Source organism: Petaurus breviceps, unplaced genomic scaffold (genome assembly GCF_028583685.1).
Source record: "Petaurus breviceps papuanus isolate PSGF00001 unplaced genomic scaffold, PetGlider_PUasm1.0 207, whole genome shotgun sequence".
In the NCBI taxonomy this organism is placed as follows: domain Eukaryota; kingdom Metazoa; phylum Chordata; class Mammalia; order Diprotodontia; family Petauridae; genus Petaurus; species Petaurus breviceps.
This window is the reverse complement of record NW_027185850.1, coordinates 5,807,278-5,832,628: the sequence shown is the minus strand read 5'-3', so window position 1 is coordinate 5,832,628 and position 25,351 is coordinate 5,807,278. Positions and strand designations below refer to the sequence as shown.

The following is a 25,351-nucleotide window of genomic DNA, read 5'->3' as shown; positions in this document are numbered from 1 at the left end:
CACACACACACACACACACACACACACACACACACACACACACACACCTTTGTTTTCCTGGCTCTTATCTAAAGATCCCTCCTCAAAAGGTCGAGTCAGTTGGAGTTTCGCTCTAGAATTGGAAGGAAACTTTGGTTATTTTTGACCCTCTTCTTTGAACTTTGCAGATGAAGAGCCTGGGACCCAGATAAGGAAACTGACTTTCCCAGTGTCACAGAGTTATTATAAATGGACTTATGCGTTTGGAGACTTAACATTCCATAATGTTGCCTCTTTAGAGGTAACTACGATAGAATGCCTTGTAAGCTCCCTGAGCACAGAGATCATCCCCCTCTACCCTTGTGTCCCAGGTGCCTAATAAAGTCTTGTTGATCGACTAGGATATTCTTTTATCAGAATATTCCTCTCTTCTCCCATCTTAGATTGCTGTGGCATTGATGTGGCCATCCCTCTGCATGCAGGCACTGTGCTCATGCATCATTTAAAGCTCCCTTTTCTCCTGGAGCTGCTGGTCTGGAGGAATGACCAGAGGAGACTCCACCCCTTTCCTCCTACATGTTGGTTTTGGCTCTGAAGCTCCTGACATCAGTGATCACCACTCCTGAGCCAGAAGCTGATCACGGTTTTCTTCCCTTCTGCTCCCCTTCCTTTCTGAACCTTCTCTTCTTCTCTACATTACCCAGAAATGGGGGAGAGGGGAATAAAAACAAGCCCTTCATACATTATCATTAATACCCTCTCATTACCAGGGACAGATAAAGTTCTAACTAAATTCTAGGCAGGAAAGTTAAACATTTAGTGTTTGTATTTATCTCAAAAAGACTAATTTCTCCTTGACGTGCTGTCACCAAGAAAATGAAATGTTCCTGATCTGGAGCTTAGTACAAAGTGCCAGGATTGGCCCCTGATGCAAGGGAACATGTTGATTTGAAAGGGGGTTATTAAGGACAGTGGGAGCATAGATATTAGGAGCCTCATTTTCCCTGCTTATCTGTACTTTTATAATATTCTTGTAAAATTGTTCCCTGGAAACTCAGGTTACGATGTATGCCTTACTAAGGTTTCTCATCATGGCATACAAAAAATTTATATATGATCTAATTTACATGATTTAAGATATATACATTCTCCCACAGATTCTAAAAATGGCATTCAAACTACATTGAACAGTCAAACATTCTCTAATTGTATTTTCTTAGAGGAAAAACCAACTGAACCCCCCTCCACGTCCTCTGTCCGCTAGAAAGCTTTCAGATAGTCTGATTTTGGTTTTTATTTCATGTTTGATTCTTCATAGGAAAAGGGAAGCTCCAGCTACAAATCCTGCCTGAGGCCCGAGGCCTTTCGCAGTCCCCTCCACTGTTCCTGCCTTTCCTTTGAGACTGCCTTTCACCTATTCTCTAACTTGTGTGTGTGTGTGTTTGATTGCCCCACTGTAATGTGAGCCCCTTGATGACAGGGACTATGTCCTTGATGAAATATCCCCCCCACTAGGGGTTTGTGCCCCCTCTATTCCTAGTACCCACTTATCCAGGGTTGCTGCAGTGAAGCCTGTATGGCCTTAGGATGATAGAATATCTTAGTAAACATCTTTTCTACCCTTAAGTGTATAAAGAGGAGAATTTCTAAGGGAGAGAAAATGAGTAATTTGGTCAAAAATATAAGATTCCCTGTGGAGTAGCGATCAAGTTTTGCTTCAAATAAGCCCCTGATTTTTCCATACTTGAAAACTCATAAGTAATTTATCACAAATACACTCTTTGATTTCTTACATTTTTAAATGATCAGAAATTAAGGCCAAGCCTTTGACTTGAAATGAAGACAGCATTAGCTTAGTGCCTTGGACTTCTCCATTGTCAGGGCCCAACATGAGTCTTTTGGGCCCAGGTCTCCCCATTCAGTGCCAGAAAGGGGCTTTCTGGGCTGCTCACCAGTGGAGTGCCAACTGCTGCTGACTGCCTCTCTTTGCTCTCCCTACTCCTCAACTCCTGCCACCTCCTGTCAAGGTCTTTCAGATCCTGCCTCTGCCATCCAGTGTGGCTGCTGTCAATGCTGCCAGTTTCATCCACAGATTTTTGCCAGTCTCCTCTCTATGTCTTCAGAACATTAGCAAAGATGTGGAGAGACATTGAGCCAAGGATAGAGACTTTGTACCAATCATGATGAAGAGTTGAGGATAAAAGATGAGGGAGGTTTAGATTGAAGACGAAAAGTCAGGGGAAGGGGCACATAATAGCACTCCCCAAGTCCTGGCCTAAGGAAGAGGGCTTCTATTTTTTTCCACTTGATCTCAGAAGGTAAAATTAGAAGTAGTAGATAGGAGCTGTAAACAGTCCAATTCAGCCTTTGAGAGAGGAGAACCTTCCTAACACTTAGCGATATTAGGACGTTGAATGGATTCCTCATCAAGTAGTAAGTCCCCTCTCTCTAGAAGTCTTCCAACAAAATCTGTATGACCTGGGAACACTGGAACTGGGGTTTTGTTTTTTAAGGGGTGTGCTGGACTGGATGGACACTCAGTCCTCTTTCTCCTCTAAGATCCTGGAATTCTTTTAATACTGTTAACTCAGTAAAAACCTTTATTGATGCATATAACAATTCTTTAAGCAACTATTTGGGCACTGTCGGTCAACTAACCCTCAGCAATCCACTGTAGTGAAAAGGAGATTAAAAATACCATAGAAAGATCATTGAGCTTTGGAGTCATAGGACCTGGGTTCCAATCCCAGCTCTTCCACTTAGAACTCATGTGAGCTAATCACTCAGTTCCCTGGGCTTTGGTTCCCTCATATGTAAAAAGGAAAGAAAATTAAACTTGGAGTCACCATATTTGAGTCTGAATCCTAACTGTTTCATTTACTACATGTGTGATCTTAGTGACACCTGTCTGGAGCTCAGTTCCTCATCAGGTCCTCCAGCCTTAGATTTCTGGTTGACTCCCATCCTAAAGAATGACCTCAAAGGGCCTATGCAATTCTCAACCTGTCATCCCAGGACCCTAATCATTGCCCAACATACATCTGATCTCCATCTGATCAAATGTGCCTCAGGATATAAAGCACCCAACCCAATGGGCTTCTTAAAGGTCTCACCAAATTCAAGCTACACTCTCTAACAATCTCACCAGTACTCAGAGTGTCACTAATCCAGGAATCCTATCAAAAAGGGAATTTAACAATATGAAATTTAATAGGAAAATAATCGTTAAGCCTTGAGCTTATAATCTGAAAATTATTTGTCCCTCTTTGGGATAAAGAAGACTTGATCCTGTAGCTGCGCCTCCAAAGCACTTTCTTTTGGACCATCATTCTTTCCTGTGTGATAAAGTATTAAATTGCCAAAATGTGTGGTAAAGACTCCCACTTCTATCTGCCTCTAATTTCTTCTCCCTCTTTGCCTTCTTGTAGACTTCTGGTGACTTCTTCCCCATTCTATCTACATTAGAAGTCTACTTGGTGCCTTCCATTTTTATACTGTAACCATTATCCACTATTCCCTCCCCCCCATTGAACCCTCCTTTGTATGAAAGAACAAGAGTTGAGCAAAAGTGGTCAATAAACTGAACAAGTCTGATAGCACGTGCAACATTATATACCCACAGGCCCCCTCTCTGCTGAGATACATGCAAAGCACTGGGCTAAGCGCTCACATTCTAATGGAGAAAGGCTTCAGCTGCTGATCCGATGGAGAGGTCCTGTTGTCCAACAACGTCGATTGTGAGGCCCTGCTTTAATATAATTTCTACTGATAAAATCATATCAGTTTCTTGCCTTGAGTCATTAGACGAGGCCAAGGATTTGGTGGCAAGAACTTCTCTTCTGTCACTGTGTAGAGCCTGCCCATTGTCATAGGTGTGCCTTCCCCAGGCTAAGGGCACTGGCTGGAAGCAGAGCTATTCCAAAGGTTCTTGGGTTGAAGCTCATGGACTGACTCCACTGGGGGGGTGACAAGAGATGGGGGTCAGAGGGCGGCTAGATGGCACAGTGAATGGAGTATCAGCCCTTAAGTCAGGAGGACCTGAATTCAAATCCAGCCTCAGACACTTAACACAAAACTAGCTGTGTGACCTTGGGCAAGTCACTAACCCCAACTGCCCCTCCAAAAAAAAACAAAAAAACAAGAGATGGGGGTCAAGGTGACACCAGTGGTCTGACTTGCTTGGCATCTAGGTCCTCCTGTCTCTCCCCAGGGCTCTGCTCTAGCTAGACTGGCTTTCTTGCCCTCCTTTCCTTGGCTGGTAATTAATAGGAATGGCTGCCCCCTCTGCAGGAAGTGAAGCTGAGAAAGATCATTTAATCCATCAAGATTCAGTGAGTGTTTACTCTATTCCAGGCACTATGCTGATGATATGAAGAAAAGCAAAGACCATCCCTGCTCTCAAGGAGCTTCTAGTCTAGTGGGGACAACAACATGCAGACGCCTCTGTATTAACACATCATAGGCAGGATACATTTGAAATCACTAACAGGGAAAAGGGCTGGTATTAAGGGAGATCGGAACAGGCTTCTCGTAGATGATGGGATTTTAGCTAGAACTTGAAGTAGACCAAGGAAGCGGGGAGGTCAAGAGGAGGAGGAAGAGAATTCCAGGAATGATGGACAGCAATTAGAATGCTGGAAGCCAAAAGACAGAATGTCATGGATAGAGGAATGACTGCTAGGCCACGATCGCTGGATGGCAGAGTATGTGCTGTAGGGGACTTGGCATGAAGGAAAATGAGGTGTAAGAAGACTTGGAAAGGTATGCTGGACAGGGACAAGGTTTTTTAATAAATTTAAATTTAATAAATATTAAATAAATTTAATTTAATTTAAATCAATTTAAATTTAAAAAAAAAACTAGCTTATAAGGGGCTTTAAAAGTCAAGCAGGGAGTTTTTACTTGTTCCTAAAGATGATTGGAAGCCACTAGAGGGAGCACAGTATCTGAGAGTGTGCTGTACTTGGAGTTAGGAAGGCCTGAGTTCAAATGTGACCTCAGATGCCTGGTAGCTATATGAACCTGGACAAGTCATTTAACCTTTGTCCGCCTCCATTTCCACTTTTGTAACATGGGGAGAATAATAGAATAATAATTCCCAGGGTTGTCAGGATGCTAACCTGAGATAAACCTTTTCTAGTGCTTTGCAAACATTAAAAATGAAGGATGTACTGGTATCAGGCAAAACTTGAAGTGGACAGACCCACCAACAACTAGGGTAATAGCCCAGGCATGAGGTGATGAGGGCCTGCATTAGGGTAGGGGGCAAGTCAGAGGAGAGAAGGGGAGAGAACTATCAGAGAGATGTTCAATAGGTAAAATCAAGGCAACAGATTGGAGACAAGGGTTGAGAGAGAGTGAGGAGTCTAGGATAACCTCTAGATTTTGAGGTTGGGTGCTAGGATGGCAGTGCCTCGACAGTGATAAGAAAGTTAGGAAGACGGGAGAGTTTTGAGGAAAGATAAGGAACTCCTTCTGGGAAAGGTGACTTTTGAGACATCTATGGAAAACCAGTTCAATGTATCCAATAGGCAACTGGAGACATAAGGTTGGAGGCCAGCAGGAAAGTTAGGGCTGGGTGGGTTAAATTTGTGAATCGTCAGTATAAAGATGCTAATAGAATCCAGGAGAGTTGATGAGATCACGGAATACAGTAGCATGGGGGGAAGGAGAGAAGAGAAGACAAGTTAAGACAGAACTTTATAGATAAGCCACAGTGAGTGAGGAAAACCCAGCAGACAGACAGGAGGAGAACCAGGAGAGAGCAGTGTCATGGAAACCTAGAAAAAAGAGAATTTCAAGGACTCACCCAGTCACACTTCTTGTTTTGTGTTTAGTCATTTTTCAGTCATGTCTTACTCTTTATAACCCCATATGGGTTTGGAGTTTTTCTGTTTGGTTTGGTTTGCAAAAATACCGTGATGCTTTGCCTTTTCCTTATCCAGCTCATTTTACAAAAGAAGTACTGAGGCAACCAGGGTTAAGAGACCTGCCCAGGGTCACACAGCTAGTAAGTGTCTCAGGCCAGATTTGAACTCATGAAGATGAGTCTTCTTGATTCAAAGTCCAGTGCTCTATACAGTACACCACCTCGCTGCTAGTTTTTATTTAAGGCAGGATTTAGACTGAGGTCTTCCTTATTCCAAGGTCTGACCGCTAACCACTGTGCCACCTGTCTGCCTATAAACTCAGTCAACTATGCTGCACATTCCCAATTATTTAATGGAGTTGAATTTCTCAGTGCATATGACATAGTTTTGAAAAACTGTTCGTTCCCAAAGAGACAAAGTTTTTGCTCTCTCATAAATAAACATAGGCAGCTTCTCTTCTAAGAATGCTGAAGATGACAGAGCTAGGAGTAAATTCTCCTGCCTCTAACTGGCCATTTTCTGTGGGATTCCAAAATCTCATCTTTCTTTCCATTCAAGTGGATTTTCTCTTCCTCTGTCCTATGGGAATAGGAAAGAAGATCGTTATGTTCATTCCGAGCCTATGAGAAGCTGCCTGCTTCCAAGGCAGCTGTCTTCCTCTTACACCTAAAGCAGTATAGAGGAGGGAGGGAGCCAATTGGGAAGAGTTTGTCTTTGGGGATCCTGTTTATTGAGTAGATTTACACAGTTGCACCATTTGTTCTAAATAGCCTGAGGGTCCAAACACAAACGTGGTTCACATTGATTAAAATATCAATAAAAATAAAAAACCAGAAATTATCCAGAGTTATGATTGAAATATCAGCACAAAACAGCTTGAAATTCCATCAAAGCAGCTTGATCCATCTTGCAAATGCCAGCTTGAAAAGATGGCTCTTCTACCATGCCTGGAAGCCCATGGAGTTGAGGCTCTGTCAAATCTTGGAAGGAGCATGGGGCTCTCAAGATGAGAGATCACCAAAGAATGATAGATTTGGCACCAGAAAGTTATTATAAGATTTGACTGAGGTACTTCATGTAAAGGGACAGAGATGTGATCAGCTTGAGCTTACCATTCCCTCACTTCACAGATGAGGACATTGAGGAGTCAATTGACTTATCCAAGGACATGCAGGTAGTAAGTAGCAAAGCCAAGCTTTGGATCTAGGTTTTCTTATTCTTTCTATTGCAACATTCTGCTGTTTAATGGAAAATACATTCTTTTTAAGCTTTTGATTTAACATTTACTAACTGTTTGGTAGGAATGGATGGATGAGATATTATACCTATATACCAGTAAAAAGAGTCGGGCTCAATCTACATTCAGACTTCATCCATTCTTTCTCTGGTTGTTGATCATTTGTTATGATTATTAGAGAGGTTCCTTTTAGAAGCATGGGTTAGGGTGGATGAATGGCCCTTTTAACACTCAGATTTTTGCAATCTCTGTCAATACCTTTTGAGAGCTCTTGATCTCTGGTCATGTAGTAGGAAAACCTAGATCCCTAGCATAGTACATTGCAAAAGTGAATACAGGACTTGTAGTGTACCAGGCTGGGAGTCCTGGTTATGCCCACCTCCTTGTACTTCCACCCCCGCCCATCCCTTGAAGGCTTATCTTGGCAGTGAGCCTTCTCTAACTCTCTCAAAGAGGAATGATGACAACTCCCCACCAGTTTATTCTGGCATTCTACCCACACTCTGTGCTATACATAAATCCCCATGCTTGAAGATAAGATAGTAATGGAAATGTTAATATTAAGTCGTTTCTTTCAAAGCCTTTGTATGGTCATAAGGCAATGCATCATCATCTACTGAAAAATCCACGCATTGGGTAAGAGGAGACCCAGAACACCTAGAACCCCAATATTGCCCCTAAATAGTTATATAACTGTAAGCAGGTCAGGTCAGATACAGCATCTCTGTATCTCAAGCTGTAATGGATCTAATCTGTAAAATGGATGTAAGAGGCAGCTAAGCAAAGTAGATATCATAGACAACTGTCCTTGGAGTCAGAAGGACCTAGGTTCAAATCCTGCCCCTAACATGTAATGGCGAAGACTATATAGAAAGTCTCTTAACCTCTCAGTGACCCAGCAGCTCTCTAAGATACTATGTAAAAGATTAATTAGCATCTGCTTTGGTGGAGAGTTTCCCCCATGAAAGAAATGACATGGGTCCGGAGAATAAGCACTTGGCCTGGAATCAGAGGGCCTGGGCCCAGAATCCTGCCTCTGGACTTTATTCCCTGGGAGACCCATGGCAAGGCTCTTTACACCACTGGACTTCCCCTTCTTTTGCAAAGTGAGAAGTTTGAGCTAGGTGGACTCTGAGGTCCCTTCCAACTCCATATCTATGATCCTGTGATAACATCCCAGATAAGGACAAGACCCTCTACTAATATAGGTCAACGCCATTTTGAAAGCTACTATCACAGACAATTGTCTAGACACTGAAAAGTTAAGTGACTTGACCAGAGTCACAAAGCCAAGATAAGTCAGAAGTGAGACTTGAGCCTGAGTCTTCCTAGCTTCAAGACCAACTCTATCCACTCCAGCTCACTGTCTCTATGATCCCATGAAGCTATGGGAAAATGGGAAAACACACACACACACACACACACACACACACACACACTACTGATATCTGTCCCTTTGCTTTACAGGGTTACCGTATAGTCTTGTTATGGGCTTTTCTTTGCTTCATTTGGACCTGTGATTCCATTGGAATAGTGAATACTAAGTAAAGAAACCCCTTTTCCCAAAGCAGATTAGAACCTATCTGAAATTTGTACTCTTAGAGAACTGCCTGGGGTTAGGAAATTGGGATGTTAAGGAAGTGATTTATCCAAGGTCATATATAGTCATATGAGTCAGAAACTGGCTTTGATCCGGCTTCCGGCCTTCGAGGTCAACACTCTAACTAGATATTGCCTAGCACTACTATTTAACAAATGCTTGTTGACTGACTCAAAATGACTGGAGTGTCCAAGTTGTCTTGGGGTGGTTGGAACCTAACTTTATATCTACATGAAATATGCCTTTTCCTTCCATTACAAACACAGACAACAAACTTTTATTCTGAGAAGGGACACATGAGATAGATGATAGATAGATAGACAGCTAGCTAGATAGATGATAGATAAACAATAAAAAAATTGTTATAGTTAAGTACATATTGTTAGCAAAGAAAAATGACCCATCAGAATTAGTTCATGATACTAATTATGGTGCTAGAGATAAAATTATATCGTTGAAAACAAATCACTACCACAAATCAGTATAGCATGACCTTCTACTGAGATCAAGGATATGTGCTTCCATTAACATATGTAGGATTCATGAAGATAATTCCTGATGTAAAAAGAGCCATTCCAGTTCTCTGATCCATAGGGTTAGAATTCAGGATGGCATAAAGAAAATAGGGAGTAAAGCCTTTTGCCTAAAAATAATTTCTCTATTCCCCCAACTAGAGAGGCAGAGAAATTAGAGGGTTTTTTGTTTGTTTTTCTTTCGGGGAGGGGTCCTCCTCCATGGCACTGGTGGGGTGGGCTATTGTGTCTCGGAGAGTTGGGGATAGGGGTGAGTATCAGTCCGAATATGTACAAATGTCCTTTGTGCCAAGGGAAAAATATGTTCAATTTCTGTTCCAAGATGGAAAGTTATTATTTCTTGTTTTAGCTAGCAGAAATGGGTCTTTTTTCCAAGATCAGAGAATGAAGCAGCCCTTTTTCTCTTTCTCTAGTGCAGTGCCTGGAGATGACAACCAAACGGAAGCTCATCGGCCGTCTGGTGCCATGCCGATGCTTCCGAGGCGAAGAAGAAATCGTCGCAGTGCTGGATTACTCCCACTGTGGCCTTCAGCAGGTGCCAAAGGAGGTTTTCAACTTTGAGCGGACCCTAGAGGAACTTTACCTCGATGCCAATCAAATTGAAGAGCTGCCTAAGGTAAATATTCTAGGATCTAAAGGATAAACTCGAAACAAGCCCTGGAGGATTTCAAAGGGTTAGCCAGGAACTCGAAGTATTGTCTGTTCTCTAGAACATGCACAAATAAGTAGGCTGGCCTCCAGTAGTCTCTTTACTAAAAGCGATTGCTTGATGTTTTATTCCATAAGAAACAAGATTCTTCATGTGAATGTCACTTTATGACAAACAAGGACTTGTTCTCCAAGCAAACTCAGATTGATTAGACTCAAATGTAATCAATTAAGCAATCAACAAGCATTTATTATTGCCACAATCTACTATGTGTTAAGCACTACACCAAGCCCTGGGAATATGAAGATCAGAGGAAAGCAGTCCCTGACCTCAAGCAGCTTACATTCTGATGGAGGAAATAGCATATACAAAGAGAGATATCTACAACACATAATCAATCCAGTGTAATCTTGGAGGTGAAAGTACTAGCAGTCAGGGGATAAGTAGGTGGTATTTGAGCTGAGTCAAGGAGATTTAAGTGAGGAGAGAAAGAATTCCAGGCATGAGCCAGGGAAAGAAATGAGATGACAGATGGGACTTTGTGTGTGAGGAATAGCAAGAAGGCTCATAGGGCTGAGCCAAAAATAGTATGGACAGGAGCTGTGTATAAGTAGCCTAAAGAAGTGGGAAGTGGCCATTGTGAAGAATCTGAAATGCCAAAGGAAAGAGCTTTCCTATTTGATCATGCAGGTAATAGGGAGCCTCTGAAATTTATTGAATTGGGAAGGCAGGAGGAAGGGAAAGTGACGTAGTCAGAAGAGTGCTTGGAGAAAACCATTTCAGTAGCTGTGTGAAGGCTGTTAGGAGTGGGGAGAGACTTGAATCAGGTGGCTTGTGACCACCCCGTTGATCATCTTGTCTCTCTCCACTTTTTCATGGCTAAAATCTTTGCAAAGTATGACTCTACTCCGAGTCTCTACTTCCTTCCCTCTCATTTCTTCTTAACTCTCTCAAGTCTGACTTACGATGTCATCAATCAACCAAAACTGTTCTCTCCAAAATTAGTGATGAGCTCTTCATTGCCATACCACTGAATCCTCATCCTTTCCTGATCTCTCTGCAGCCCTTGACCCCACTGATCCCCTGCTTCTTCTTGATAGTCTCTTCTTTCTAGGTTTCGGTAATGCTACTCTCTCCTGGCTCTTCTCCTACCTGTGTGGTGGCTCATTTTCAGAACCCTTTGGTAGATCTTCATCCAGGGCATTCTTGTGATTTGTGAGTATCCCACTGGACTTTGTCCTAGGTTCAGTCCTCTTCTCCTTCTATACTGTCTCTCTTGGTGATCTCATCAGCTCCCATGGATTCCATTTCCATCACTATGCTGATGATTCCCAGATCCATTTATTCAGCTGCAGCATCCCTGCTAATCTCAAATGTTGCATCTCCAACTCTCTATTGAATATCTCAGACTGTATGTCCCATAAACATCTTAAATTCAACATGTCCAAAACTGAACCCATTATTCCCCTCAAACCTTCCCCTCTTCCCAGTTTCCTTATTACTGTTGAAGGCATCACATCCCCCTAGTCATCAAGGTTCACAACCGAGATCTCACTAAGGACTACCTACTCTCTCAGCCCCCATCTCCATTGTGGAGTCAAATCCTCTCCTTTCTACCCTTGCAACATCTCTCAAATACACCTTCTCTCCTTTGATGCTGCCACCACCCAGGTGCAAGCCCTCATCCCCTTGACACTGAACTATTTTTATAGCCTTCTGGCTGGACTCTCAGCCTCTCATCTCTCCCCATTCTAGTCCATCCTTCATTCAGTTATCAAAGTAAAATTCCTAAAATGTAGCCAGGTTTGATTGTGCCATGTTCAATAAACTCCAGTGGCTACCTATGAGCTTGAGATTCCAATATAAAATACTCTAGCTTTTAAAGCCCTTCATAACCTACACACACACATACATGCACATGCACACACACATTCACACAAAAACACACTCACACATGCACAAATATACACACATGCACACACACTCTCACACACACATTCACACACTCACACACTCTCATACTCACACACATTGACACAAAAACACACACCCACATGCACGCTCACACACATGCTCTCACACACTCACACACACTCTCCCACACTCACACACTCTCTCCCACACTCACACACACTCTCACATACACACACACACACACACACATTTCCCATCTTCTCACATGCCTTCATATACTGTGGAATCCAGTAATTCGCTAATCCTTGCTGCTCCTCACACAAATTCCTCCATAACTGGGACATTTTTGCTGACTGCCCCATTCCTAGAATACCCTTCATCTTTAGCTCCTGGCTTCCCTGGCTTCCTTCAAGGCTCAGCTAAAATCCCGTTTTCTGCAAGAAGCCTTTCCTGATCCCCCTTCATTCTTTTCCTTTGAAATTATCTCCCATTTAGTCTGTACTTACCTCATTTGCACATAGCTGTTCACATGTTTTCCCCTCCATGAAATTGTGAGCTCCTTGAGAGCAGGGACCGTGTTTTTACTTTGTCTGCCCAGCACTTACTTAGCACAATGCTTGACACATAGCAGGTGCTTAATAGCTTGTTTATGGCCTTGACTTGACTTGATCTCAAGGAGCTTACATTATAGTGTAAGAAACATGTGCAGAGATAAGTAATACAAATAATTGGTCTTATCACTCTTCCGCATGACAACCCTCTATATGCTTGAAGTCAGCTACCATTTCTCTGAAGTCAGTGATCTTTTCAAACATCCTAATATGATCAAGCTCAATCAGTCAAAATTGGAGCTTGTTTGTGAAAGATCTGAGGCTCATAGAAGTCTAGAACTAGAAAGAACAAAGAAGACATGTGCCCAAGCCCTTCATTTTGCAGGAGAGGGAGTGGAAGGCCAAAGATTTTCCATCACTTATCCAAGATCACACACACACACACACACCTTCAGTAATAAATCTCCTGACTCCAGACCTAATGCTCTTTCATGCCAGACCATAGTCCATTCTCTATGCATCTGAATGTTTTTTTTCCTGCTAAAAGAAGGCAAGATGCAATGTCAGTAACCAGAAGCAATGTCATCAAAAATCAATTACTCCCAGCAGCTTCAGGAGTTTCAGTTTTCTGATCACAACAGTCTTTGCATAATGCCCTTCAGATAGGACTATATTTTTATTATATTGCAAACTCTTCCATGAAAGGAGTCTATTTGATAGGTGTCTCAAATACCTTATCCTGCACTTTCATGATGTTCACAAAATAATATTTTGTTATTTGGTTGGTTTATGGTTATTTTAAGAATTTAAAGATCATCAGAATACAGATGGAGAACAAATTTAACAAATCAAATAGAATCATAAAAAGCCATACACTAAAATGATTTAATTTAAGGTATTCAAATATTGAAATCAACCTACACGGATTCCTAAGTAGCCATTAGATTCCAACATTATGCTAGGCCCTGTCACCTCAAGGTATTATCATTCTATCAAGAAAGTAAGACAACATGTGTACATATGTTTTCACAAAATGTATGCATGCCACCAAGACCCTGAACTCATGCAGGATTATGGAGTCACATGAACTAGTATTAATTTGGGGGGGGAGGGGGGAGAGTTATATCACATTATCAGGTTTTCTTTTGGCTCATGCCCCACCTGGAAATTTCCAAAGAAATCTCTAAGCAAAGCTTCAGAATGACTCATGTCTATGGTTTCATTCAAAGTGGGTAATGAGCTTCCCAACTCCCACACAGATAGTCAATGTATGACATGGGTATCAAGTGGATATGGTCTTTATTTTCTTTACTACCAAAAAAAATGCAAATGATAGCTGACCAAAAGTACTTTCAGGTGCTTATGAATAAATGCAGGAAATTTTGAAGAAGATATTCGAGTGGCCCATTTGGCTCCTTGGCCCTTTCCTGGAACATCAAAACCTCTGTCCAACTGCTGAACAGCCATTACCTGATCCTCATGTGAGCTCCACTTTCATCCAGGCAGATGGGCAACTCTTCTACAACTTTGACTTAGGGAACTGACTCACTCTGAGATGAGCCTGAGGTCATGACATTATATGTCAGAGAAGGGACTGAAACCTGGGTCTTATTAACTCTAAGACTAATCCTGGATCTAATAGGTCTCATTGCTTCTTGAGGTGAAATGTAATTGAAGTGAATTTATTGTACTATACCTAAATTCAAAACCTCAAGTTCAGAATGAAAGACAGGATGCAAAGTCGTGTGAACAGATAACCACTTATGGAAAAAAGACCCAGGAGTTGTGGAGGACTATAAATTCAATATAAATCCTATACCTGCTACCAGTCACAAATCCACAAAGATTTGTTAAGTATTTTCTACATGCTAGGTAGTGTACAATATTACTGAGTGGGCAGAGGGTTGAGCTTGAAGTCAGGGAGACCTGACTTCATATTTCTACTCTGACATTTACTGACTTTGGGACTTTGGGCAAGTCTCACCTCTCAGTGCTCTCGGCAGCTCTCAAAGACTATAAGTTGCAGAAGTACTAACCTACTCTGGAGCCAGGACTTTCTTCACCTTGGAGTTCCCCATGACCTATATATCCATGAACTTTTACCCATGTGTCAGAAATTGTGCTAAATGTTCATTGTACAACATAATTAATAGTAGTAATAAAAATAGCAACAACAGAGAGAATTTCTATAATGCCTAAGGCTTTATATGTGTTATCTTGTCTCATGCTCATGAATAGTCTTCCATGTAGGTGCTATTATTGTCTCCCTTTCACAGACAATAAAATTGAGCCCAGGAAATGTCAAATTATTTGCCCAGCTAGTAATTGTTGAGTGTAAGTTTGGAACCCTGGGCTTCCCGACTTTAGGCCACGACAATCCCTACCCTCAAAGAGCTCACGTTTTAAGAGATAAATCAACATGTAAATACTTCCTAGGTCCATGCAAGATATACTCAGAGTCCATGGAAAATCATCTCAAAAGATGAGGCTCCTCTAGTCCAGTGTAAACACCTAAACTTTCACTTACAGCGTCTGTGAGGTGGGGGAGGGTGGACAAGATAATGCCTCAGGTCCAGCTTTGTGATCCACTAGTGACTTTCCAATGCAAAAAGCCTTATCCACCTTTGTCTACACAAGTAAAAACCTACCATCTAGAAGGAGATGTGTTTGCTCCACTCACCTCAGCCCTAGTCAGACCAACTCTGGAGTATTGTGTTCAGGTCTGGAATTGAGCTTTAGAGGGGACATTGATTATCTAGAGTGTGTCCAGAGGAAAGAAAAAGGATAAGGGGGACAGGAATCGAAGCTAATCCATGTGAGGTTGGGTCAAGGAACTTTGAGCTGAGTGAGTCTTGAAGAATATTGCCAAGAAGTGGATTTAGGTTTGATCTCAGGAATAGAATTCCTGAGAATTTGAACTAGCCCTAAGGAAAATGGACTGCATGGGGAAGAAGTGATTTCTGTATCACTAGAGTTTGTTAATCAGAGATCTACTGACCAGTAGCCAGGAGATTTTTCTTAGACAGGCAAAGTCTGAAGATCTGTCCAGTTCTCAGGTGAGATGGTTCTAAGAAACAAAAATGAAAACCATAAAAAACACATGGCATGAAAGAGGATTACTCTTTACCATAAGAGAAGACAGACAGGGAGAGAGAGAAACAGGGAGAGAGAGAGAGAGAGAGAGACAGAGAGAGAGAGAGACAGAGAGAGAGAGACAGAGACAGAGAGAGAGAGAGACAGAGAGAGAGAGACAGAGAGATGAGAGAGAGAGAAAGAGTACTCTCTTATGTTCCAGTGAAGAGACAACAGGTAAAAGTGAATAGAGAGTCCATCACAATCCCCCTTCTGACATGCATGGGTCTTGTGAGTCTAGGTAAGCCATTATGCACTTCTCTGACACCATAAAGATTCAGAGAAAGTGCTGATTTGCACTGGTAGCAGGAGTCTTCTTATCTGAGAGTTCCCTGGAAAAACAAAATGCAGTTCTAGTCTGTAGCTAAATATCTTAAGATTCTAATAGAATAATGGAAGTTGTGTATTTCTACAGTTACTCCATACGGTGAATCCTTTGGGGAATGATCATAGAATAAGACATGTAGGGCTGGAAGGGACCTCAGAGGGAATTCAGTCCAACCCTCTCATTTTATAGATGAACCAAGATCCAAATAAGTTAAGTGATTTGTGTAAGGGGAAGGTGACAGGTAAAGTGATTGGTCCGAAGTCATGGAGAAAATGCAGATCAAAGGCATATCTTGAACACAGGCCCCTTGGCTTTACATCCATTGCTCTTAAATGAAGAGTCTTGGAAGTTGTGCTAGGAAACAACAATACATGAGGTGGCTAGGTGGTGCAGTGAATAGAGCACTGGCCCTGAAGTCAGAAGGACCTGAGTTCAAATCCAGCCTCATACACTTAACACAAAAAACTAGCCATGTGATCTTGGGCAAGTCACAACTCCAATTGCCCTACCTTCCCCCCACCAAAAAAAAAAGGAAAAAAACAAAACCAAAAAAAATCAATACATTTTTGGTCAACTGTTGTGATTATTGTTGGATTATTCCCAGTTTGTGATCCACTAGTGATAGATAAGGATTCCCAGTCCTTTCCGTCATAATTTGAGATGAGATGAGCATTAGGATCTCCCATCCTATGCACTGAAACTCACACTGATCAACGCCATTTAGGAAAATCTTTGCCCGTCACACCTTCCACTCACTTCCCCTTGTACTTCTCTCTCTAACCTTGTAGCCACAGGTAGTTCTAAGCCATAGAACATGACACAGTAAATTGGACAAGAAAAAAATTAATGATGTTACAAAATGCATGACAAAGAATGTCAGAAAACATGCAAAAATAGACCTCCGAGGAGGAGAGGGAGAGTTTCGTTTAGAGAAAGTTCAGTGAGTGTTGCATAATTTTCTATATTCAAGAGGAAGACCATGAAGTGCCATTCGTTTTGTTGAGAACACCCTCCATCCTCCCCCATCCCTTCCCACCCCACACACTCAGCCCTAGCACATAGCCCAATCCTGATTCCATTGTTCCTGAGTCAGAAGCTCAGGGTTCTGGGCACAGTAATAGACCATAATGATTGGGGATCATATGTGAAATTCTGTGGGCAGCCACATGTGAAGAAGCAATAAGAAGAAAAATTCAACAGGAAATTCTTAGAATCAGAGACAGCTGAAAGATCTGCTGGCTTGTGGCAGAGGCCAGCAGGTTCCAGAGTGGGTGTGCAGTCTTTTGGAAGAGGATGTGATTTCAGCCTTGTGTAAAAGGGAAACATGAGATAGTCAGAATTTCTAAGTTTTGGAGGCTAAAAGTTTCCTTCCTGAAGAGTTCTTTTTGCTAATGAATTCATAGGTCCAGCCTCTATTTCTAATCCGTCTCTAAGTTCCTCAACCTTTCTCTACCTTATCCCCAGATTTCCAGTCCTACATTTACAACTGGATGGTTCAGTGAATAGAGTGCTAGGAAGTGGTAGAGGCAGGAAGACCTGAGATCAAAGCTAACCTCAAACACTAAGCTGTCGGGTGCCAAGTTCGAGTCTCTTCACTTCCACCAATACTCTTGCATGTGTCCCCTCCTTTCCACTCATGTTGCAAGAAGCCAAGCTCAGGTCCTGGTCATCTCTTCCCTGCATTTTTGTAATTCTCTACTAACTGAGTTTCCTGCATCCTTCCTTTTTCCTCTCCAGTCCATCCTTCACAAGCTGCCAGAGTAAGCATCCTAACATGTTACGCTGATCATGTTCCTTTATGCAAAAACCTTTAGTGAATAAAGTTTAGCTATATCACCCTGGCATTTAAGGCCTTGCACAGTCCTACCTGCCCTATAAGGGCCAACATCCCTCTTACATATGTCAGCACTTCTCATTCTCAGGCTGCCATCTGTGTTCTCCAGCCTTTTTCTCTGTACTCCCCATGCCTGAAATAGATTCATTACTCACCTCCTTGGGTTAAAATCCCTCCTCCCTTCTTTCTAAGCCCAAGTGAGATACACTTTCTTCCATGAATCCTCTCTAATCTCCCTGGCAAAAAAAAGGATTTTTCTGTCTCTTAAAATTCTTTGGATCTTAGACAAACCCCTTCATCAGTCTCTTTTTCTCACCTACAAAGTGAAATGTTCAGACCAAGACACCTGTGTAAGGTCCCTTCCAGCCTAAATCTTTGATCCTATGATACAACCTCTTCTTTGTCAATTTTTACATTCTATTTTGTTAGACACAGCATTAGACTACAATGATAGAAGATATAACAAAAATAATGATAATATCTAGTTTGTGTGTATATATTTATGTATATATTCATACATACATTGTTTTAAAGTTTACCAAAATATACATATATGTATGTATTAGGTATATATCTACATGTATGTACATATGTTTTATTGTGTATGTGTCTACATATATGTATGTGTGTTATTTATATGTGTCTACGTGTGTGTTATGTGTATATATGTGTGTTATATATATGTGTGTATATACCTCTGTAAGGTAGGCACTATTATTACCCCCCATTTTACAGATGAGGAAAATGAAGTTGAGTGCCTTGTCTAGGGTCCAAACAGTTAGTAAATGTCTGAGGTAGGATACAAATTTAACTCTTTCTAACTCCAGGTCCATCACTTTATCCACTGCACTACCCAGATGTCATGGTTGAGAGCCAGTAGGGACCTGAAAGGACATCTAGTCTAGCCCCTGCATCTTACAGATGAGGAAAATGAGGCCCAGAGGTTAAACAGTTGTCCAAGTTCAATGAGGCAGCAAGTGTTGAGCCAGCCAAGTTATTAAGCTGTGCCCTGGGGCTCTGAGTTCACCACTCTCAGGATGAATTCTTTGCACTGACTCACTCATGTTCTCCTAGGGAAGGAGCTGGAAGCTTCATCTTGGTATCCCAGTGCAGCAGCAACCATGGAGAAGGCAATTTTTAGAATCCACATAAATAATGGACAGCAACCATAGTGATGAATGAATAATAAAGTTCATTCACTTAATACTTATGCCACCTTTCTTCCATTCATGATGCTCTGTCTTCAGTCACCATGCCTGAAATGAACTCTCTGCTCTTAGAATCTCTAATCCCTTCTCCCTTTAAAACTTAACTCAAGTCTTACCTTCTCCATGAGGCCTTTGGTGATCTGTCTAGCTGCTAGTGCTTCCCCCTACTCACACATGCACACACACACACACACACACACACATGCACATATACACACAACCTTATTTTGAACATACTTACATGTCTATAGATAAACAGCACAAATATAAGCTCCTTGAAGGCAGGGGATTTTTCTTTACTTTGTATTTTAGAATAGCACAGTGCCTGGCATATATTAGGCATTTAATAAATGTTTGTTGATTGATCGATTAAGGAAAACTGCACCAATCAGTATAAAATATGGTTTGTCACTTTCATGATATCTTTAACAATCAATGAAACTGAGGCACGCAGTCCACATCATCAAGCATTTATTAAGCAGGACCTGTGTGTCAGGCTCTCAGCTGAGATGAAGGTCCTTGCCCAAGGTCACACAAAGAAGGGCTGCCCTGAACGTCCTGCTTTCTGAACACATGTAAAGGAGAGAGACAGAGATTTGCATCTTTTAGATTTTACATTTTTATCCAAAGATGCTGTGCCATCAAGCAAGCAAGAAATATTTCATAAATGCCTACTATGTGCTAGGCACACTTTTGCTGTCTCTGTCCAGTGTTGATTCCAACCTAGCTCACCGAACTCCGTTTGCTTTAGATTCAAGTCTTTATTTGAAATCCCACGGTCTCAATATCAATTTAAGTCACATCCAAACAAATTGGCCCTTTCACCCAGAGAAGAAAACATTTTTCTATAAAACTCTTTTAGAACTCAAAACATTTTTATTACCTGTCCAGTTTTTGAAATATGAAAAACTATTAACTGATGAAAGTCACAATAACTATAACCATTAATGGGCCTCCTCTAATTGACTATTAATTATATTTGCTTTTTCTACCAACCTAAAAGAATTCCAGCCAGCTCAGAAATGGTTCTCACTTCTTTATTCAAAGAGAGAATCTTGACAGACTCATTAAAAAAGACTTTCTAAATTGCTCACCAGTCTGTGGACCTCCATGACTCAAATGTAGAAGTTTCCCATTATATTTATGGAATTTCTATTCACCTGAAATGTTTGCTCATCTCAAATTTCTTATCAAGTGATAGAAGACACACACGCCATTTTTATTTTAAGGTCTGGATCTGATTTTGTTGGAATAGAGACCTCTCTGCACATATCAACAATCCAGTAATCAATCCTTCATAGTTTGAAAGAGTTACCTGGTGGCACTAAGAGTCTGTGATTTGTCACACAGTCAATATGTGTCAGAGAGAGCACTAAGCCAAAGTCTTTCCTGAGGCTGACTTTTTATCCATTGGATCCTGCTGCCTCAATATGCAGGATGCTTGGTTTTGTTTTTTGAAATAAATCGTAAGTTTTTAGAAGATTGAAGCATGTGGGCTGGCTTGATTAGTCATTGTGAACAATCACTTCACAATAGCTGTTTGAGTTCCTATTGTGTGTGGAATTCGTGTACCATAATGGATGCTTCATAGTTTTGTCTCCAATTGGGAAGATGAAACAGACAAAAATGAAAATCCCTTCAGAATGTGCACAAAAAGTGGGATCAGATTTTGTAGGTTCTCCTAGATCAAGCTCAGAGGAAGGTCATGCATGTGCCTCAATGCCTGGGAGGTGGGGGAAGCCAATATGGCTTCCAACCCTGGGGCTTTCCATTGTTTCAGTTTTTCAATAATGTCACATGCAGCTGTGCCCCACGGAGGCACTCACTCAAAAGCCGTAAAGGCATCACTAGATGGAGAGTTAGCTTGATTTAGGTTGGATGGAAGCAAGCCAGGAAAACCAGAGTTTGAATTCTGCCTCCAGTATATACTCTCACCACCACCCTCCCAGTCCATTTATAGAGTGGGTCCTCTAAGGCTTGCAGAATGCTCCCTATTGGACCCAATGTTCAGGGAGGGCATTTTCTGTTCTCTCCTAGTAGCCATTCACATGATGCTTAAAGGGCAGGCAAAGAGTTTTCCATATGCTACATCTCATTTACATAGCACTCACCTAACCATGACCATGTTAGAGGTAAGAAGTGCTGTTTTTATAATTATCATCTTCTTATTATTCCCATTTTACAAAGGAAGATACTGAAGATTTTTGAGGTTAGGTGACTCCAGCATGTCACCAAGCTAGTAACTGGCAGAGACAATGTTCAAGCTCAGGCACTGACTCACTGTGCACCATTCCCTTCTCCATGTCCTGTTGCATTGTTCCTGGGCTTGACTCATTAGAAGTCTCCATTGGGACTATGCCAGTTTTTGTTATTCCTCGGGTATGTGTGTATGAACAATGGAGTGTGACCAAGAGGACACTGAATGTGGAGTCAGGGGCCCTGGATTCAAATCTCAACTCTTCCTCATAGCATGTGAGTGACCTTGGGCAGGTTACTTACTCTTCCTCAGCCTGTCAAATAAGGATGTTGGGCTAGATGACCTCTCATTTCCTTCCAGCTTTATATCTGTGGTTGGTCCCATGAAGCATCTGTGGCCAGATCAGAATTCCTTTTTTATTTACAGTCTTTGCTTCCTTCGTGACCCCTTGGCTGACAAGAGCTTTGCTCCTGACGTCTCCCTTAAGACTGCTCCCTCCCCAGCTTCCTCTGCTGACCCTTCCCTATGGCCTTCCTAATGAGAACATTTCTTTGTGACTCTGACTTAATCCCTAGATTGGGCTTGCTGGCCCATTGCCAATGGCTCTCACCATGAAGGTGACCAAGAGGAATCTGTGAGAGAAGCAGGGCACAGTTGTAGCTTGGTATTCTCTGCTTAAAATGTAGGTGGGACATAATAACCCAACTCATGACTTTGCAGAATTTTATGTCTGTGCCAATCATGTTCTGACGGCATAAGGAACTTCCAGATCAGGAAGTACTACAGAGAAGGTCATCAACCCTCGTCACCATCTTTGCATCTCGTTATCTTAGAGGGGAGCCTGAGGCCATTTAGAGGTTAAATGACTTGTCCACAGGCACACAACCAGTTTGGGTCAGAGGTAGCCTCTTAGCCCAGGTCTTCCTGCCTCCTTGGCTGGTTCTGTCTCCCACACCACTTGAGCTCTTTCTGATAGCAAGAAGCAGTCAAAACAGAAGTTACTTTCTTGTGTCATTGAGGTCTTTCAATTTTATTCAACCAGCATCTATTAATCACGAATTAGATACGTGGTCCTTACTATGCTGGCTTCTCAGGATTCAGCACTACATTTCCCATTTGTCCTGAATGTCCTCCCTTCTCATCTCTGCCTCTGGAAATTCCTAACTTGCTTTAAAGGTCAACTCATGCCACCTTCAACAGGCCACCTTCCCTGATCCCTCCTAGCCATGTGTCCTCTCACACCCTGAAATTATCTTGTTCTTACTTGTTTGAATAAAAGTTGTATGTCTCTGCCTTCTCCTCTGGCCCTGTCACCCCAGAAGAACATAAGGTCTTTAAGGACAGCATTTCTGTTTATTCTATCTATCCCTAGCATCCAGTATCCTGCCTTGAAATGAGTAGGTGTCTCATAAGGTATAGATATCTGATTGTGGAAATATAAGGGAAAAGTGAGGCCAAAGACAGCATGTAATAAAAGGAGTTTGGATTACACCATTTTAATAATCTTCTAATTTGAGAATCTATGATCCTATAAACAGAACCTTGCAGGTTTGAACATGGGTGAGCATGTAAATGGAACTGCACTTGACAGAAATTAGAATTTTGTAAAATGGGAGTCATTCAGGACAGGAATTGATTCATTTGGTTTTAATACCCAAGTGGAGATATGCTACAAGAAACTGGCAAAATGGGATTAGAGATCAGATGAGATTTATTTCTCCTTTTATGCTAACATATGCATATATAACATATGGAGATTCTGAATTACATTTTTGTATCATTGTATTTGCTTGCAAACTAAATGTAATACAATTGAAATCTAATTAAAGGTTATTTTCCATTTCAGCAATTGTTCAACTGTCAAGCTCTCCGCAAACTGAGTATCCCAGATAATGACCTTTCGAATCTGCCAACCACTATTGCTAGTTTAGTTAATCTCAAAGAACTTGACATCAGTAAAAACGGTAAGGGTCTTGTTTCTAAATAACTCACTGTTTCTTCATTAAGTGTTTTTGTTTTCTAAGAACTGCCTTACAATGACCCTCCCAAGCTGGTCGAGTGCTATTCTTTCTACGTGTGTCCTAAGCACCTAATAGTGCCCAGCACAAAGGGAGTATTCCATAAATGCTTGGTGATCAATTGATCAGTTGATTAATTGCTTGGAAATGTCTTCCATTTTTAGATCCAATATTGTCATGCATCACTTATAAACAAAAATGACCATGACTAAGCAAAGACATGCAAATGGAACACTTTACTCCTTTAAAGCCTTGTTCTAGGATTTTCAATGGGGGCTACTAAGAGTGAGCTTGCATCATTAGCTCCTCCAGCAGCATTTCCTTCTCCATGCAGGATCACAGATGTAGAGCTCAAGGTGCCTGAGAACAAATCTAGCCCAACTTCCTCATTTTACAAATGAGGAAGCTGAGGCTCAGAGGGTGACTTAACTTGCCCAAGGTCACAAAAGTAGCTGGGTAGTGTAGTGGATAGAATGCTGAGCTTGGAGTCAGGAAGACTCCTCTTCTTGAGTGCAAATCTGACCTCAGAGAGTTATTACCAGTGTGGCCCTGGGCAAGTCACTGAACCCTATTTGCCTCAGTTTCCTCATCTGTAAAATGAGCTAGAGAAGGAGATGGTAAACCTTTCCCATATCTCTGCCAAGAAAATCCCAAATGGGGTCCCAAAGAGTTGGATTTGACTGAAAAATAACCTAACAACAAGAAAAACCAAAGTAAAAGCACCAAACATGGAATTTGAATCCAGATCCTGTGGTTCAATAGCCAGGACTCATGGGAGAAGTGCTTGGCTGTCTTTATACCTGACTCCTTGCAGAGACTGGAGACTGTGCTCTGTGTAGCTCCCTCCTATTCCTCTTAAGTTTTGCCTTGGTGGACACACAGATCAAACCTAATCTTTCTTCCCTGTGTCAGCCTCCCAAATACTGGCCAGTAGCTATCATGCCATGCTGAGACTCAATATCCCCGTTCCCTCAACCTCTACAGTAGAAGGTAGAGCAGAAAGAGGACCAGGCTTGAAGCAAGGAAGACCTGGGTTTGAATCTCACTCTGACAGTCATGTGACTTGAGCAAATCATTCCAACTTTCTGAGTCTGTTTTCTTATCTGTTAAATGGGGGGGGGGGAGGTAGGGAAGGCTGGCCCCAATGACCTCCAAACTTCCTTTTCATGCTAAACCTTTGATTTGATAAACTTGACTCTCAGCCTTTTCCTGTGTGGTTGCCCTTTTCCAGACACCTATCAGGTTATTTGTATCAAGCCTAAAATGTGGTACTCAGAACTGAACCACAGCCCAGCTATGGTCTGGCTGGGGGAGAGTTCAGAGGGGCCTTCTTACCCCTCACAGTTATACTCCTTGTAATTAAGTCCAGGGTCACACAAAGCTAATAAATCTCAGAGAATAATTCAAATCCAGATCTTTCCTAACTCCAAGCCTAGCATTCTTTCCACAGTATGCCACACTCCCTTAAGGCATCAAGAGCATTAGATCTATAACTAGAAAAGGACAAACAGGGCTTTTCCTCTGGGTACCAAAATTTAGAAGGAGCTGATGATGCTCAAACCTTTTTCAGTTGTGTAGAAAGAACTGAATTAACATTCAGTCAGCATAACTTTCAAGTAGTCAGGTAGAATAGGCATCTTCTCAATGACATTGCCTCTCTACCTCTTGCCAAACAGAGTGGCATCACAGTGTCCTGAGGTTTCCTCCCTTTCAACTGAATTTTTCTTTAAAAGTTGGTCTGAGGACTCATTTAGTGAAGTTGTTCCCCCAGGAGAGAAAAATGCTACTTATGGCACTGGTAAGATTGGGAGTAGCTAGGAGACCCTAAGGCAGCTGAACCACATGAAATAACAGTGTACCTGTAAGACCTGGCACGCAGAAAGCATGTTCATCTGATAATAGAGAATAAAGCCTTGAATAAAATGACAGAACAAATTTGAGGAAGGAAACGTCTTTCGCATCTGGGCAGATCAGGAAAGGGTTCTTGAAGGAGGTAGAAGCTAGATTGGGCCTTAAATAACAGATGATGGTGATGGTGGTGGTGCTGGTGGTGCTGGTGCTTCTGGTGCTGCTGGTGCTGGTGGTGCTGTTGGTGCTGCTGGTGCTGGTGCTGGTGGTGCTAGTGCTGGTGGTGCTGGTGCTGGTGCTGCTGGTGCTGGTGGTGCTGGTGCTGCTGGTGCTGGTGCTGGTACTGGTGGTGCTGATGCTGGTGCTGGTGGTGCTGGTGCTGCTGGTGCTGGTGCTGCTGGTGCTTCTGGTGCTGGTGGTTCTGGTGCTGCTGGTGCTGCTGCTGGTGCTGCT

General features: G+C 42.0%; 1 protein-coding gene across 2 annotated transcripts in view; it reads left to right on the top strand.

The window, feature by feature from the left end:
• The window catches only part of LOC138164868 (leucine-rich repeat-containing protein 7), a 602,064-nt gene that overhangs the window by 261,725 nt on the left and 314,988 nt on the right, over positions 1–25,351 (top strand). For both annotated transcript variants that reach the window (XM_069092797.1, XM_069092796.1), the window contains 2 exons: positions 9,633–9,835; positions 22,879–22,996. In XM_069092797.1, the coding sequence (XP_068948898.1) occupies positions 9,633–9,835; positions 22,879–22,996 (321 nt within the window). The remainder of the gene's footprint in view (positions 1–9,632; positions 9,836–22,878; positions 22,997–25,351) is intronic.